Source organism: Mycetomoellerius zeteki, unplaced genomic scaffold, assembly GCF_001594055.1.
Source record: "Mycetomoellerius zeteki isolate Tzet28-1 unplaced genomic scaffold, Tzet1.0 scaffold108, whole genome shotgun sequence".
In the NCBI taxonomy this organism is placed as follows: domain Eukaryota; kingdom Metazoa; phylum Arthropoda; class Insecta; order Hymenoptera; family Formicidae; genus Mycetomoellerius; species Mycetomoellerius zeteki.
This window is the reverse complement of record NW_017255996.1, coordinates 1,213,900-1,228,317: the sequence shown is the minus strand read 5'-3', so window position 1 is coordinate 1,228,317 and position 14,418 is coordinate 1,213,900. Positions and strand designations below refer to the sequence as shown.

The 14,418-nt window shown below is 34.3% G+C and overlaps 1 protein-coding gene across 1 annotated transcript; it reads left to right on the top strand.

Moving 5' to 3' along the window:
• Positions 1 to 255: 255 nt before the first annotated feature.
• On the top strand, positions 256 to 14,203 carry LOC108725239 (potassium/sodium hyperpolarization-activated cyclic nucleotide-gated channel 2). The gene is given in 12 exon segments (XM_073512039.1): positions 256 to 294; positions 3,477 to 3,588; positions 4,653 to 4,745; positions 7,163 to 7,277; positions 8,416 to 8,567; positions 10,514 to 10,625; positions 10,860 to 11,018; positions 11,151 to 12,029; positions 13,261 to 13,322; positions 13,385 to 13,466; positions 13,468 to 13,499; positions 13,923 to 14,203. Coding segments are annotated over 12 exon segments (2,118 nt in total).
• The last annotated feature ends 215 nt before the right edge of the window (positions 14,204 to 14,418 follow it).

The following is a 14,418-nucleotide window of genomic DNA, read 5'->3' as shown; positions in this document are numbered from 1 at the left end:
ATAAGACGTCAGAAAGTTTCTAAGATAATACAACAAGACGCAAACGCGCTCTGGCAACGTCGGCAGCACTACAACTTTCCCAATTTGCTATCTATGACTACAACTGCAGATTCTAACTCAATACACACCTCTTAATATTCATCAAATTGGCCAAGCGTATAACATCTTCAAGGAATTGTCCAAATTAGCCCAGATCAACTAGATAATACTTGTACTAACTTTTCTAACTAGACACATTAGACATACGTGACATAGATGTTGAAAGAGATGTCGCTGCATTTTGTACAAGAGATAGTAATTACATAATGCAATTTACATCGCAGCGCCGTTTGAAAAATTTCACAATCTATTTCTCAAAGTAAATTGTATTTATTTGTAATTACAAATTTACGCATTTCTAATCAATAATTGCAAGCATAATGTTTGAAAGGTTAGCTTAAATATAAAATTTAGGTTGGGTTTGTCTATTCAACCATACGAAATAAATTTCTGTATCCAAATTTGTGCAGAATAAATTTCACTGTGTGGATTTCATCGTGACATAATGCAATGGATATCTGATTACAATGCTAATGGTGTTATTGAAATCTGCACTAGAATCAATATACAACTAGCGAGAATTCCGATACTGATGTAATGTAAATTATTTGGATATTTCGAGTATTGTCCATTTCTCGACTATATTGAATAAATAACATTATCTATTTCAATATCGAGACATTAATGTTTTTTTTTGTTTTAATTATACGGTTTTAATTATATGGATTTTTATATTTGGTTTTAATATATTATACGGATTTTTTATTAATTAATTAAAAATCAAGAGTATATGCATTGATATTCTCATAAAATATATCATCTCAATTTTCTTAATTACTATTTAAAATATTTTTCTGTTATGGATATAGGATAACTCCGATATTTACGCCGCACGAGAATTTATGCTGCCGAAGTCAGAAAAAATAGAAATTGATTATTCTTATTCTTTAATAAAATTTTGTTATAACACATGTATAAAAAAACACATTTTACGGTTCATAAAAAAATTTACAAATAATACTTAGAAATAAAATTAACGCGTACGTTTCATTCATGAGTAACCTATACAACAAAAAAATGCAAGAATTTTCAAAAGTTTTTTAAATTTAATTATCAAGTACTGTTTACAATGTTCAAGATTAAAAAGCCAATAAAAATTTAATAAATTAAATTTTCCATGGATACGACAAATATATGTACCAGAATTACCTTAATGAATTAATTCATTTTTAAATAAATTTATTTTAAATTAATTGTAACATTTTGGCTCTGATTTCAGGCAACTATTTTTAGCAAAAGTTGACTCTTTTCAGCTTTTCGGCCATTCGTATTGTATAGCGAATGCAGCGTCTCAGTGGATTGTTTTTAATTATGTGAGTATGCGAAAAGCATCACGCTTATACGTTATTTCAGCGGTTCTTCATGAAGGCATAAAGTATCCTGGATATATCATGAAGTTTTCATAACTCACGCCACTTACCGTGAATATATGCTCAGCCTGGCCGCATCGCTAGCATTACCTCTCTCGTTGTGCGACATTTTATTCTACATTTATGATCACTATAAGCTAAGATCGTTATTCCCGCAGCCGTATTTTTCACCATTATCGACTAATAGACTCGTAAATCGGCGTACGACATAAATGAAAAATTGCAGTAACCGTGCATCGTTATCATGGATGAGCAATCAAATTGGATTTAAGGCGTCAGATTTTATAATAATACCAGAAGTTGCATTCTGCAAATAGCTCTATCATCTTTTGCTGCATCTTGATCGTAATTAATTAATCATATAAATCAGATGACAGCGCATATTTATGTAAATATATATCGGAGAAGACTTGAGCATTCCGGCTGCGCAGCCAGACATAGTGAAATAACTTATGAGTCGTGCATTAGATACTGAAATAGCATTACACCGATGATTTCGATCATTGCGAACCAGATATTATTTATCGTTTGTATCTAAGTTTAGCAGTAATTAGATACGTTGTCCTTCCATAAAACGCGATTTATTATTATTACTAAATATATGCTGGTAAAACCAATAATCTATAATTAATATGATATAATTAATGTCGCATCATATGTAATAGGAATTAAATGTGTAATAGGAATTTATCACACTTACAAACTATAAATAAACAAATAATTTACTTTCTACACAGTTGGAAAATTTGTGATAAATGTAGCACATTTGGTCCCAAATGGTCCATCCAAATATTTGTGTTAATTTTAAACAAGATTAATACGATAAAAAATAACACAAATATTATTTAAAAAAATTAACACAAAAAATTTAATAAAATTTGCAACAAAATTATAGAAGCATATTTCTTTAGTAAAATTAACAATTATATTAAATTAACACATTTTATCCATTTATATATATATCTTAGAGTTTACTTTTAGAATACATTATTTTTTATGTTACTCAAATTGCGTTTATTTTAACACTAAGAAATGTTAAGTATTAATTTAACACAAAATATAAGTAACACAATCACATTATAAGTTAACACTCAGATATGTTACAAATTAATGTAACACAGTTTTAATAAAAATTGATTTTTAACAAAAATACAAAATGTTTTGTACTGTAAAAGTTAAGCAACAAACTTGAATGTATTATACTTTTTTTTCGAAATATATATTTGTAATCACATAAAAATAAGTAAGCTTCAGTATCATTAATATTGATTGCGAATATGTTCGTAAATGCACATTGTCTTCGCTCTAACAACTCTAATTACAACATCAATGATACATCGACGTACACTTATCTTCTGTTACGGCAGTTTTAATCTGCCTTAAGTGCACTCCTACGTTCGGCGATTCCGTTCGAATTAAGACACGCAAGAACCATCGCAGAAGTCTGTTTGTCGCTACGACAGTGAAATACAGCGGCCCTCGTTAGCGAAATTTCGGTATTATCAACTCATTAACATATCGTCTTCGAGCCGAGATAGAGATATAAGAACGTTAATCTCCGTTAAGTGCACTCGTCCGTCGATTCGTTCGGAATAACGGCGCGGCAGATACCCCTTCTCGATCTCTCCGGTGCTTTGTCTTTCGTGCACCCGCCGGAGGATACCGCAAACGTTGCTCGCAAGCAATACGGCTTGCGATCCTGCACATAACGGCCCGCGCTTTGACAAGTTTACGACATTTAACAGGATGCAAATGCAGAACCGAGGCGCGTCCGCACGCGGGGTCCAGTCGGACAATAAAGAGTAGAATACACGAGATGTCGAGGGAATAAAAGGAGAGGGAGATGGAATAAGAGAATGAGAAAGGGGGGAGAGAGAGAAAGAGAGAGTGAGAGATAGAGAGAAGAGAAAATTACACAGGAACGGTAGCGCAGTATACTCTAATCCTCGTATAACGGGTGAAGAGAGGCGCATCGGCACCAGGGATTGGCTAAACGCCAACTGCTAGACAGTAGAAACGGTTGTTTCAACTGCAAACTATATCACTGGTAACTTGCCGTGGCCGCGACGCGTATATGCGCGCGATGCGAACGTACGAGAACACACGAGAGCGAACGTAAGTACGTATGGCCACCAGTTGCCTCCTCTCTCTTCCCGGCTCATAATAATAGATTACGCGTTATACCTCCAGCAACTCTATCACTACAGCGAAATGTAGCGCGGACTCTATATCGGAAAAATAATCACAAAATTGCCCGAGGCACTATTTTGGAAAAAATGCTTTCACGGTTATTACGTTATTTGGTCAAAAATGTAAAACGAAAATCCTTAAATCGCTTATTTTGAAAGTTACTCTGCTATTACACTGAATATAGATACAAAATCGATGTGATGTCTATTTTAGCAAAATTTAATGAAACGTTCTATTTGCTAAATGACAACTATGACTGAAATCGTTGTACGAATAGACTGTAACTATTATAGTACAATCGTTACACGTATGATTGTAACTTATAATTATATCATCGCTAGCTGTTCCAATAATGGAAGTTTTAATTCGGATCTACTTATTATTTATACTGTAACACGGATATATATAACACACACTGTTCATTACTTTAGATAGAAGGCATTTTCAAGAATATAGAGTGTCGTTCGATTGTAATGGCACGCCAAAAAGACCAGAGTGCTCGAAAATATTTACGGAGTCGAGTTTCCATAAGCGACCGGTAGCGATGGCTTTTGGGTAACTGCTGCTACGTCTCTTACCATTCGGTATATTTACGCCAGTACTAGACTCTGCAGACGAGTGTTTTCGTCTCGCTGGCTATATCGTTGGCAGCTCACTGCGTATATACGCGGTTCTTTCCCTGGCGTTACATCCATCGAAGTATAAAGCGTCGTTCAGCAGTGTGGACGGGATGGTTTATTGATCATTGCGGCGGAAGCAAGAATTACCTTCGTTCGCGCCCTTACGTTGTAAATATAAAAGAAATATCTCGGTCTTGACAATTGCGTTGAAATATAGCCTACCATGTCAATAAAAATAAAACTACACGTGAGAGTGAATACTTACTAAAAAAAAAAACAAATAATGCAAATATCCTTAAATATGTAGAATATATCATTTATTTACATATTTCTTCAAATATTGTTATTTTCCTTTTGTATATAATTTCTACAGAGCTTTAAACTGTAGCAAATACAAGTGTAGCAGCAAATACAATAGTGTTACTGCAGCATCAACTAAATAACAATTTTGCACCGCAAAGTATTGGCAAAGCTATTTGAATAACTAAGTATCGATCATGACCATTCACTCGTTACTGAATACAATAACCACTTGCAGTAATCCGTGAAACCTCTATACTAGTGTATGTATCAGGAATATGAATCGTAATATAATATATTCTAGATAAATGTAATAATTAGTATAATTAGAAATAGGATATATATATGTGTGTGTGTGTATGTGCATATATATTTTCTCTTGAAAATCTGTATGTCATATAAAGTTTGAAATTTCGAAGCAATTATAGGACCGCAAAACACAGCTCGATATACGCACTTGAAATCATCCATCTTTCCCTCTAATGAGAGACAGGACATAAATATCAATGGATAACTAGCAGATAACGTGCACGTATTAGAGATCCTATTTAACGCTTCCGTCATTTCCCAGTTAGTTGATATTGATACAGTAAGCCGATTTCGTAACACATGGTTTCTGTGTATAGCTATGATCGATTGCAGTTTTCATAAAACATGACACAATAATTCAATTCCTATACTATGCCACTATTCCTACATTCAAAGTTGTAACAAGCGACTGGCGCGATGGCGCCTACAGGTCGCATTACAATTTTGCTAGCTCTTTCAGCCCCGAGAAAGACGAACATTCCAGTTTTATTTTCGTCGTAGCCCCTAACGAGATATTGATACAGCAACGAGACCACCCATAACTTTCCACCCCAGAACCGCGTATATAGACTCTTCCGCAGTCACTCGTTGTTACGTGGAGGATGGGCCTCGGTAAATCCACGTTAGTATGTGCGGAGGGTTGTGAGCGTACCCTGAGTAACCACCCTTCTTGTTCTCGAGCACCGTCTATAACATCGTTCCTGAGTTCCAGGACGTTGCTGGACGACTTGAAAATTTATTACCAGGATAGAAGAGGAAAAAAGCTGCGGAGAACCCGACTTCCTGGCGATATACTTGCCTCCACGTCTGACCCTTAATTCCCTCGGGACGGACAGAAGTAGCGACTTTAAATTGCGTACACTGCTTAACCGGTAGATTTTCCGGAGCCCGGGGATAAAATGTTTCCTGACACCCCTTTCCAGCAACGATATCTGCATAAGTAACACTCAAAATTTTCAAATTACTTTTTTCGCATTTTGTTTTATGACAATTGAATTTCATGCGCATCAGTATAAAAGTATATGAACATTTTCTCTGCGCGGGTGGAAAGATACTGTATCGTTTTTACTCACTCGAATAAGCATGGTTATGGCGGAGTTTGTTCATGGATACACATTTATTCGTGTATAGGGAACAAATAAAATTGTCCATAAAATCTCGTCGTTACATTGAGAATTCAACGCGTAGAATATATACCAGAAGGTTGTCTTTATATGCTGTGCACGCAACGAAGGTCTGAGCCCTCATAAAGCCGACTTGTATAAAGCGTTACTTAAATGTACCGTGAACAGATCATCCATCCTGAAAGCGATCTGCGATCTCCGTTGGTAGACGCTCTCATCTTTACTATGATAATCCGAACAAACACGTATAACAAAAATCTCAATTCCAGAAAAACAATCGTCGATACACGTGTAATATATCAGGATATATAACAACATTACATAACGAAATATTGTCATATGTACCGTTTATTTGTCACTCGCTAGGGAAAACGTTTCTTCATTCGTACAGTCAGTTCGATATTTTTATATCTCGCGGAAACCAACTGTCAGTTGCACTAAAAATAAACTGACCACACCAAAATTCACTGGCTATGATGTACGCGACTCGCAAATCATACCGGCAATTATTCACGTCTCTATGAACTGGAACGTATGAAAAATATGATGCATTTCGCATATTGGATGGTATTAATTTCGAGATGGACACGCATATTAGTAAACGCGTTCGCACGAATCGTGAAATTTAAATTTTTTCAACGATACAACACATTCAAATTTTTTAATAATAATAAATTCAACTTTTTAATTTTAATTCAAAATGTTAATTAAATCTCTCTTAACAAAAGTATTTAACATACATATATACATATAGATAATATATATATTAAATTAACAATTAAAATATTTTTATATGGGATATTTTGCAAATTATATAGCATAAATGTGAAAAAATATCATTAAAAAAATTGCGAAACAAAAGTTAAAATAATTATATATAAATAATTTAAATCAAATGGAAATAAGAAATGCATGATATTGGATATTTTTTAAGGACATGATTACAGATATTTTCAAGCACTTTTTGTTCTCAATGCAATTAAGTAAAAGTAAAGTGCTGTCCTCCTAAGGAAAAAGGGTACACAACAAAATCGATCAAATGTTACCAGCAGCATATTGCCAATCTTTATTTAGGTTTCAGAAATTATTTTTAAAAATACAGAAATCATCTTACCCCATTTTAGATTAAATCACATCTTTTTTTATTTAGACAGTGTCAACAGAGAGAAATCTGAGAGTGCCCGCGTATTAAGTGGAAGCCGTTTACTGGCGCCTCTATGTGCACAAAGTATGCACGTTGAACTATGTAGTCACGGATATTTTCGGTGGGTAACATGTTCACAATCTTCAATTAAAATAGTTTAAATCCTTAATTTAAATCTTAAAAAAGATCAAAATGTTAAAAAGCATCAAGTATATTTTAACAGTATATCTATGCCAAATATACACATCAGAAATAATACAGCAAAAAAAGACCAAATAAAATATAATACTATTATCAAATATATTTATTGTAAAAGTATACCTACGATCAATTCTAATATTTTGGGTTATTATTTTGATTGAATATAATTAAGATAAAATTCATGACTAAATTTTCTTATATTTGTACATATATTTTAAATTTAAACATTTAAACAAAGTTTAATTTAGTAAAAATAAATCAATATGTAAACGCCTTTTTTTTATACATATGTTTTTTTCTTCTCGTTTTTTTTTAGCTTTGGCATGTTTTTTTATTGGACAAACTGTTAGATTAAAAGTACATTGTTCTCATTAATTGTCACACAGTGAAGGGACACGATTCAAGTTGACGGGTGGCATATTATTTCTTGCTTAAGAAACTAACTCAACGAAAAATGGACAATTTCAGTGGACAATTATCTTAATTTAGCAAGCACACTAATAATTAGATAATAAATTGTTCATAATAATATTAGAATGGCAGCAATAGGCTTATTTATTATCGCTGCAAAGGACTGTACTAAAATTATCTTTCCTTTTTTTGTCAAACTTCAAATATATGTATATCTATCTTATTCTAATTTAATTTAAATATTATAGATACGTACATCAACGAATGTACATCAATTCTGCTATAAAAAAAAGCCTAAAATTGCGAAACAATTTTTTAAGTTACTCTCCTTTACTAAACATATAGATAATAGGATTAAAAAATTTCAGTACAAATGTCAATTCTTGGCAGATATTTTACATTTTTTTTCGACTGCAATTATTGATCAGTTTAAAATTTTGAAATAATATGTTCTTTGAATAAAATATCTATTAAATCGAGTCCACGGAATTCAGGATAGATTTATGCATAATTTTTAATTAAAAAAAGAATTGAATTAATTTGAATTAAAATTACAAAAAATTTGTAACATTTGTAAAAGTTTAAATAAAATTTTACAAGATATTTAATATTTCGTTTGAGTTTCAAAGTTAGCCTTAATGTTTGTTTTTCATGGAGCAAGTTAGAACAGGGAGAAAGGGGAGAGGTAATACATTCAGTCGAGCGAAACGATTCGAGCCGGCAGGCATCATGCTGCTCTTAGCTTTACGGAACTCGGTCAACGGAACACAGTCAGTTTCAGTGAACAATCAGCAATTTGGTAAGTACATCCAATTAATTAGTTAACTTTTCATATTAACTATATAACATATTAGTTAACTACTTGCATTCGTGTCAAAATATTAACTTTTTAAATATTATATAATTGTTTTTTGTGTTATTCTCTTTTATTAAATGGAAGCTTTTATGAGAATTTTACATTGAAATTATAAATTGTTTAATTGCGCGACATTGCGTGTGTTGTATATGCTAATTTTTATTGAAGTACTTGAATAAGAATAAATCCTAAATATATCATAATTCAAGCTTTTTCTATTTAGGGATGATTTTCCAAACAATTTCAAAATATGTTTATACATATATCGATTAAAGATCGTGTTTAATTGAACAAAATTATTCAATAAAAATAGAATAACTAGAATAAAAAGTATTGTACAAGTAATATAATTCTAAAAGTTAAGATTTTTATCTTAATTATATTCGTTCGAAATAAAACAACGTAAAAAATTAACTGCTTGTGCATTTTTCTGTATAATAAACATCTGAGTAATAAAAAATTTAGTCTTTTTATTAATTTTTTTTTCGTTGCATAAAAACACTATTAAAATATGCCTGACGCTTTACATTTTTAATATCTTCTTTAAAGGGATCCTAAAGCCGTCTGTTTTACCGACTAAATCGTAACTTTTGTATAACAAATACTTTTTTCTCTTTCACAGATTCGAAAATTCTTTTCCAGGATTAAAGTATACACATTAATATGTGTTAGTGAGGTGGAATTTATGCCGAAAACGATAAAAAATTTTTCTTAAGATTTCAATTTCGAAATTTTTTGTCGTTCTCGTAAATTCCACTTCACAAACACGTATTAATGTGTATACCTTAATCCTGAAAAAGGACTTTTGAATCTGTGAAAGAGAAAAAAGTATTTGTTATACAAAAATTATATGATTTAGTCGATAATATAGGCGGCTTTAGGTTCCCCTTAAGCTTAAATTATTTCAAAATTTTTAATTATTATATTTATAATTCATTGTTACCCGGTTATATTTTATAGACATAGCATTGAATAGAACAATAATGTACGTAACAATGTACGGAATAAAATCAAAGATTGTGCACATATCTGCAGATACTTGAATACATAATTCAACGTACACGTTTTATATATGTAAAAGTATCAGTAAACAGTTCCATCTAACAATGAAGCTCAGTTTCATCTAAAACACGAGTACGTTCACTTTCAGGCTTCAAGATAATGTGCCGGTATCATATCGAAAGAGAAACTCTGAGAGAAACCTGAACACAAGCTTGATCATCCACCGGCAACGATATTACCGACTGCATTCACTCGCACGAATCTGCTGTGAAAGGACAGATTGTTCTCCTTTCATTCGAAGAGATGCCGCCATTATCAGCGATATACGCTTGTTTCATGGCCTATAATGATATTTGTAATTCTGTAATTAGAATATTGCATTTAATAAAACTCCTTTTTTTACATTACCTTTAACTCGCAATTAAACAATTCCATAATGCTTCATGTGGAGCATGAATGTGAAATCGAGACGAACCGAGAAGATATATTCCTTCTTCCCAATCGCAATTTCTTCCAAAAAGCGTTTGACACCTTCCGCTCTTTACTGATGGCATCAGGAAAAAATCCAGCTGCCCACAAGTATTTACACAGCCGCGATTCCATAATTATGGAAAAGCGACGGCATTTACATAACTACAAGCATATCCTTCATCCATTCAGTATTTTTAGGTATATTTCCTTGACAAATTTTTACAACTTTCTCATATATGTAAAATTCATTATGTCAAAATGCATTTACATATCAAATATACTAAACTATATCTTTTCTAAATTAAAATTTTATTATTATCTACATATCCTAACTCTTCGCTCTTACCAGCGTTAGACTCTCATTAGCCTTATCTCAATTTTTATTTTATTGTTGACTAAAAAAAAATCTTTTATAGCGCAGACTTTTCTGGGATATCCTAATGATTTTAATAATAACATGCTTACTGTTGGTTACTCCGTATCAAGCTGCCTTCGAAATAAAGATGCGTTTACGTTATTGGACAATTTGTAAAAATCTCCTACTTTCTTTCTGTTGCATGGACATAATCATCAATTTTATGACAGGGTATAATTTAATCAAATTTAAATTTATTTTATAGCGCTGTGATATTTTCACATTTCCACAGAATGCAACGCAGAAACACAATTTCTGGATGTTGCATTCTAATGTTCTTGTTATAATAATATTTATTTATTAAAGCTTCTATAAAATTAAAAATTTGTCTATCTATTGATAAACAGATATTTCGACAAGGTGCATCATACTGTCGTGATGGAACCGAAAAAGATAATGAAGAAATATATAAGACACGGTACTTTCTTGCCAGATTTGCTAGGTTCTCTACCAACTGATATCGTGTTTATTAAAACATGGCAAGAGAATGCGGTTGCACGTGAGCTAGTATCTTTGATATGCGGATTTCGTGTATTTTCTCTTAGTTCCTACATGATAAAAATTGCTCACGCATACGACGTTCCAATGACCATCTATGAAGTCTGCGTCGTGATATTTTGGCTAATGATAATGTTTCAATGGCAGTCTTGTCTTTACTGGCTAGTGCCAATAGCGGCGACTTCCATGCATCTACCGAAGCAACCAAGCGATGACTACTGGATAAATGAATTTAATCTTTGGGAAGAACCCAAAAGTTTTCAATATCTGCACAGTCTCTTACGCGCTGTTCCCATTTTTTTGTCGGCGGGTTTTTTACATGGAAGACCAAAAATCGATGCAGACCTCACGCTGGTGATCCTCTTACAAATCTTGGGGAGTCTAATTATATGGATTCTAATAGCTCGTGTGAACCAGCTATACAAGAGTGCCAATGGCTCTAAGATAAAATATCAAGACATTATGGCACAAGTCAAGCACTATATGAAGCGTCGGCAACTACCGTACTCGACTCAACGTCGTATCGTAGACTACTATGAGTTTTGCTTTCAATATCGATATTTCTGCGAAGCTGAGATCCTCAATACTCTGTCCCCGCTTATGCGCCAGGAGATCGGGATGCACGTTTGCCGCAAACTCGTGGAAAACGTTACGTTTTTCAACAATCTACCTCTCTCATTAATAACGCGTATTGTCGCCTTACTAAAATCCGAAATATTTTTACCGAACGACGTGATTGTACGGGCAAATCAACCAGGTGATTGCATGTACTTCATCGCCAGTGGTACAGTGGCTATTTATACGAGCACCGGAAAGGAAGTATGTCACTTGGAGGATGGCGCGTACTTTGGGGAGATTGCGCTGGTGATGCTGGACGAGCGAAGAGTAGCCAGTGTAGTCGCTGTTGAAATCTGCGAGTTATATCGCCTGGACCGCGCAGATTTTACCAGAACAATTCATCCCTATCCTATGCTGTGGGAGCAAATCAAGAAAATTGCTATCGAGAGACACGAGAGAACAACCATACTGGATATAAATTAAATATTGCAAAATATTTAAAAAAAAAACATCGTTATATTATGGTGTATTTATTGGAAATGGCAAAATATCTTACTTGTGTGCAACTTAGTTACAATATTAAAAGTAATATTGATATTGATATCGTTTAAACAATTAAAAGCAATATTTAGCGACGCATTATATACGAAGAGCAAGTTAAAAATTGCTCTCTCTCTCTCTCTCTCTCTCTCTCTCTCTCTATCTCTCATCATTATAATGAGAATCAAATTATAATTATACAAATCAAATGTCAAATGTAACATTGAAATTATCGAACAGGCGATAAATTTTAAAGATCCGATTATCTATCATCGTAACGTAGCATTAACGTATGGAAATCATATTTTCGAACAATGCGTTTGTAATCTATGCCTCATCCATAGTTGTTTAAAAGGTATAATATATTTTAAACTTATTATAGCGCACTAATCTCAGGTTATAAGAAACTGCCGTTGAATTGTTACGATTGAAAGAATTGTTAATGATCGTTGACGATAATAGCGGAAAATTGTTAAGGAACCGATAAATTTCAAGACTCCGATAACTGTTTCTCGTAACCCAACATTAGGGCAGATTTATTACCCTGGACGTGGATCAAGAAGATCGCGATCGTGCGCCGCGGAAGACTACAATTTTCAATGTACTGTAGATCATCGGTAATATCATGTAGCAAGAAGAATGCGTGATCACTTCTTAAGATGAATTCGTGATAATTACAGTTTAGCACCGTGCATCACGACCGGAACTCGGACTCGTTGTTTTGCGAACGTCAAAAATCAAGACAATTCGAAATGCATTGCGCGTATCAAGTGTATCGAGCTTTGAATCGGCAAGTGGAAGCACTTAATATAATGGGAATGAGAAACGGAAGGACGTATCTTCGCTTTGTAACCGTGCATCGACGCAACTAGCTCACGCTATTAATACTTATCGGCCGCTGGGATCATTATCTTTAGCACTGGTTGTAAGATCCGTAGTTGATTGTAGTCGGTGTCCCGGGATATTGCATTAAGAATACGCGTGTAACGAGAGAAGGCCTGATTTACTTGACGATGCGTGCTTATCTGAAAGATTCGCATATCGAGTTAGTCCGACCGGTTCTACCTGAATATCTACGTGACGCGATGCAACGATACGTTATCCGTTATTAATGAATGCAGTTTTCACGATAATTGTTTTTTGTCGTTACAGAACAAACTTGTTCTTTCACCGGACGGAGGAATGTCGTAAGCAGGAAAACTTCGATGGCACGCGTAAATAATCAATATGTATATGTGTTAGTAAAAAAAAAATAATCCTCGGAACTTATTATTAGATCTAGCTATACACGGTAGCGTGGTAACAAGTTCGTGCCACGATGATATATCTCACTTCTCTGATGTTAAACGCGACAAATATGTATTCCGATTATCCTGCATTCGCAAAAAGCGGTATAAACTACCGCAAAAGAGAAAAGTGAGCTTTAGCTGCCGCCTCGTTACACATAGTAAGGACAAAGCAAAAGCGTGCAAATCGTGGAAATATATACAAAATGATATAATAAATATACACATTAATTACTTAGAAAGAAAGAGAGAGAGAGAGAGAGAGAGGAGAGAGTTACAATGTATATGTTACATCTGTAATAGCTTGATGCACAAATTTAAAGATAAATTACATTACCGTTGCAATAAAAACAATCGGCGATTTGTAAAGTGAAATTTATACATCTAATAATTGATCGAACAATCTAGCCGACAAATCTATCATGCTAATGATATCGCAACACCTTTCCAACAGAAGGGGATTGCATCTCTAGATAAAAGCAATTAATATACTCTAGTATTGGCGGTCATGGATGGCCGATCGCGCAGAAACTCACGCCTCGGCTGGCCTCACCGTGGAAACGGCGCGATATTATCCGATGACGGTGGTCTCGTTGGCGGTGGAGAGCCGCCCATTCGACGAGAAACAATGGTTCGCGCGCATCGACGCATGGGCAGAGAGAACGCCGATGACAATGAAACGTTTAGGAGGGCTGGCCATTGTAATAGGCCAACGATGCGCCTGCTTGGTAGCTCCCGATGGCGTACACGCACTGGCGTATCCCTACTGCCGCGCGCGCACCGGCTTCGGGCAGAAAGGGGAACACTAAGCGTTAGAATACGAACGAAAGATAGAGAGAAAGGGAAGAAAGAGCTCGCTATTGTTATCAGTACGGTCGACCGTGGATTCAGTTCGCAAGAGCAAGACGAAACACGTTACTCCTGTAGCGTTTCGCTACAGGAGTAAAACGCGCGACGATGAAACGAGAGGAGAAACTGGACAGACGAAAAGGGTGAGACTGCGAGAGCAGACGAGAGAGAGAGA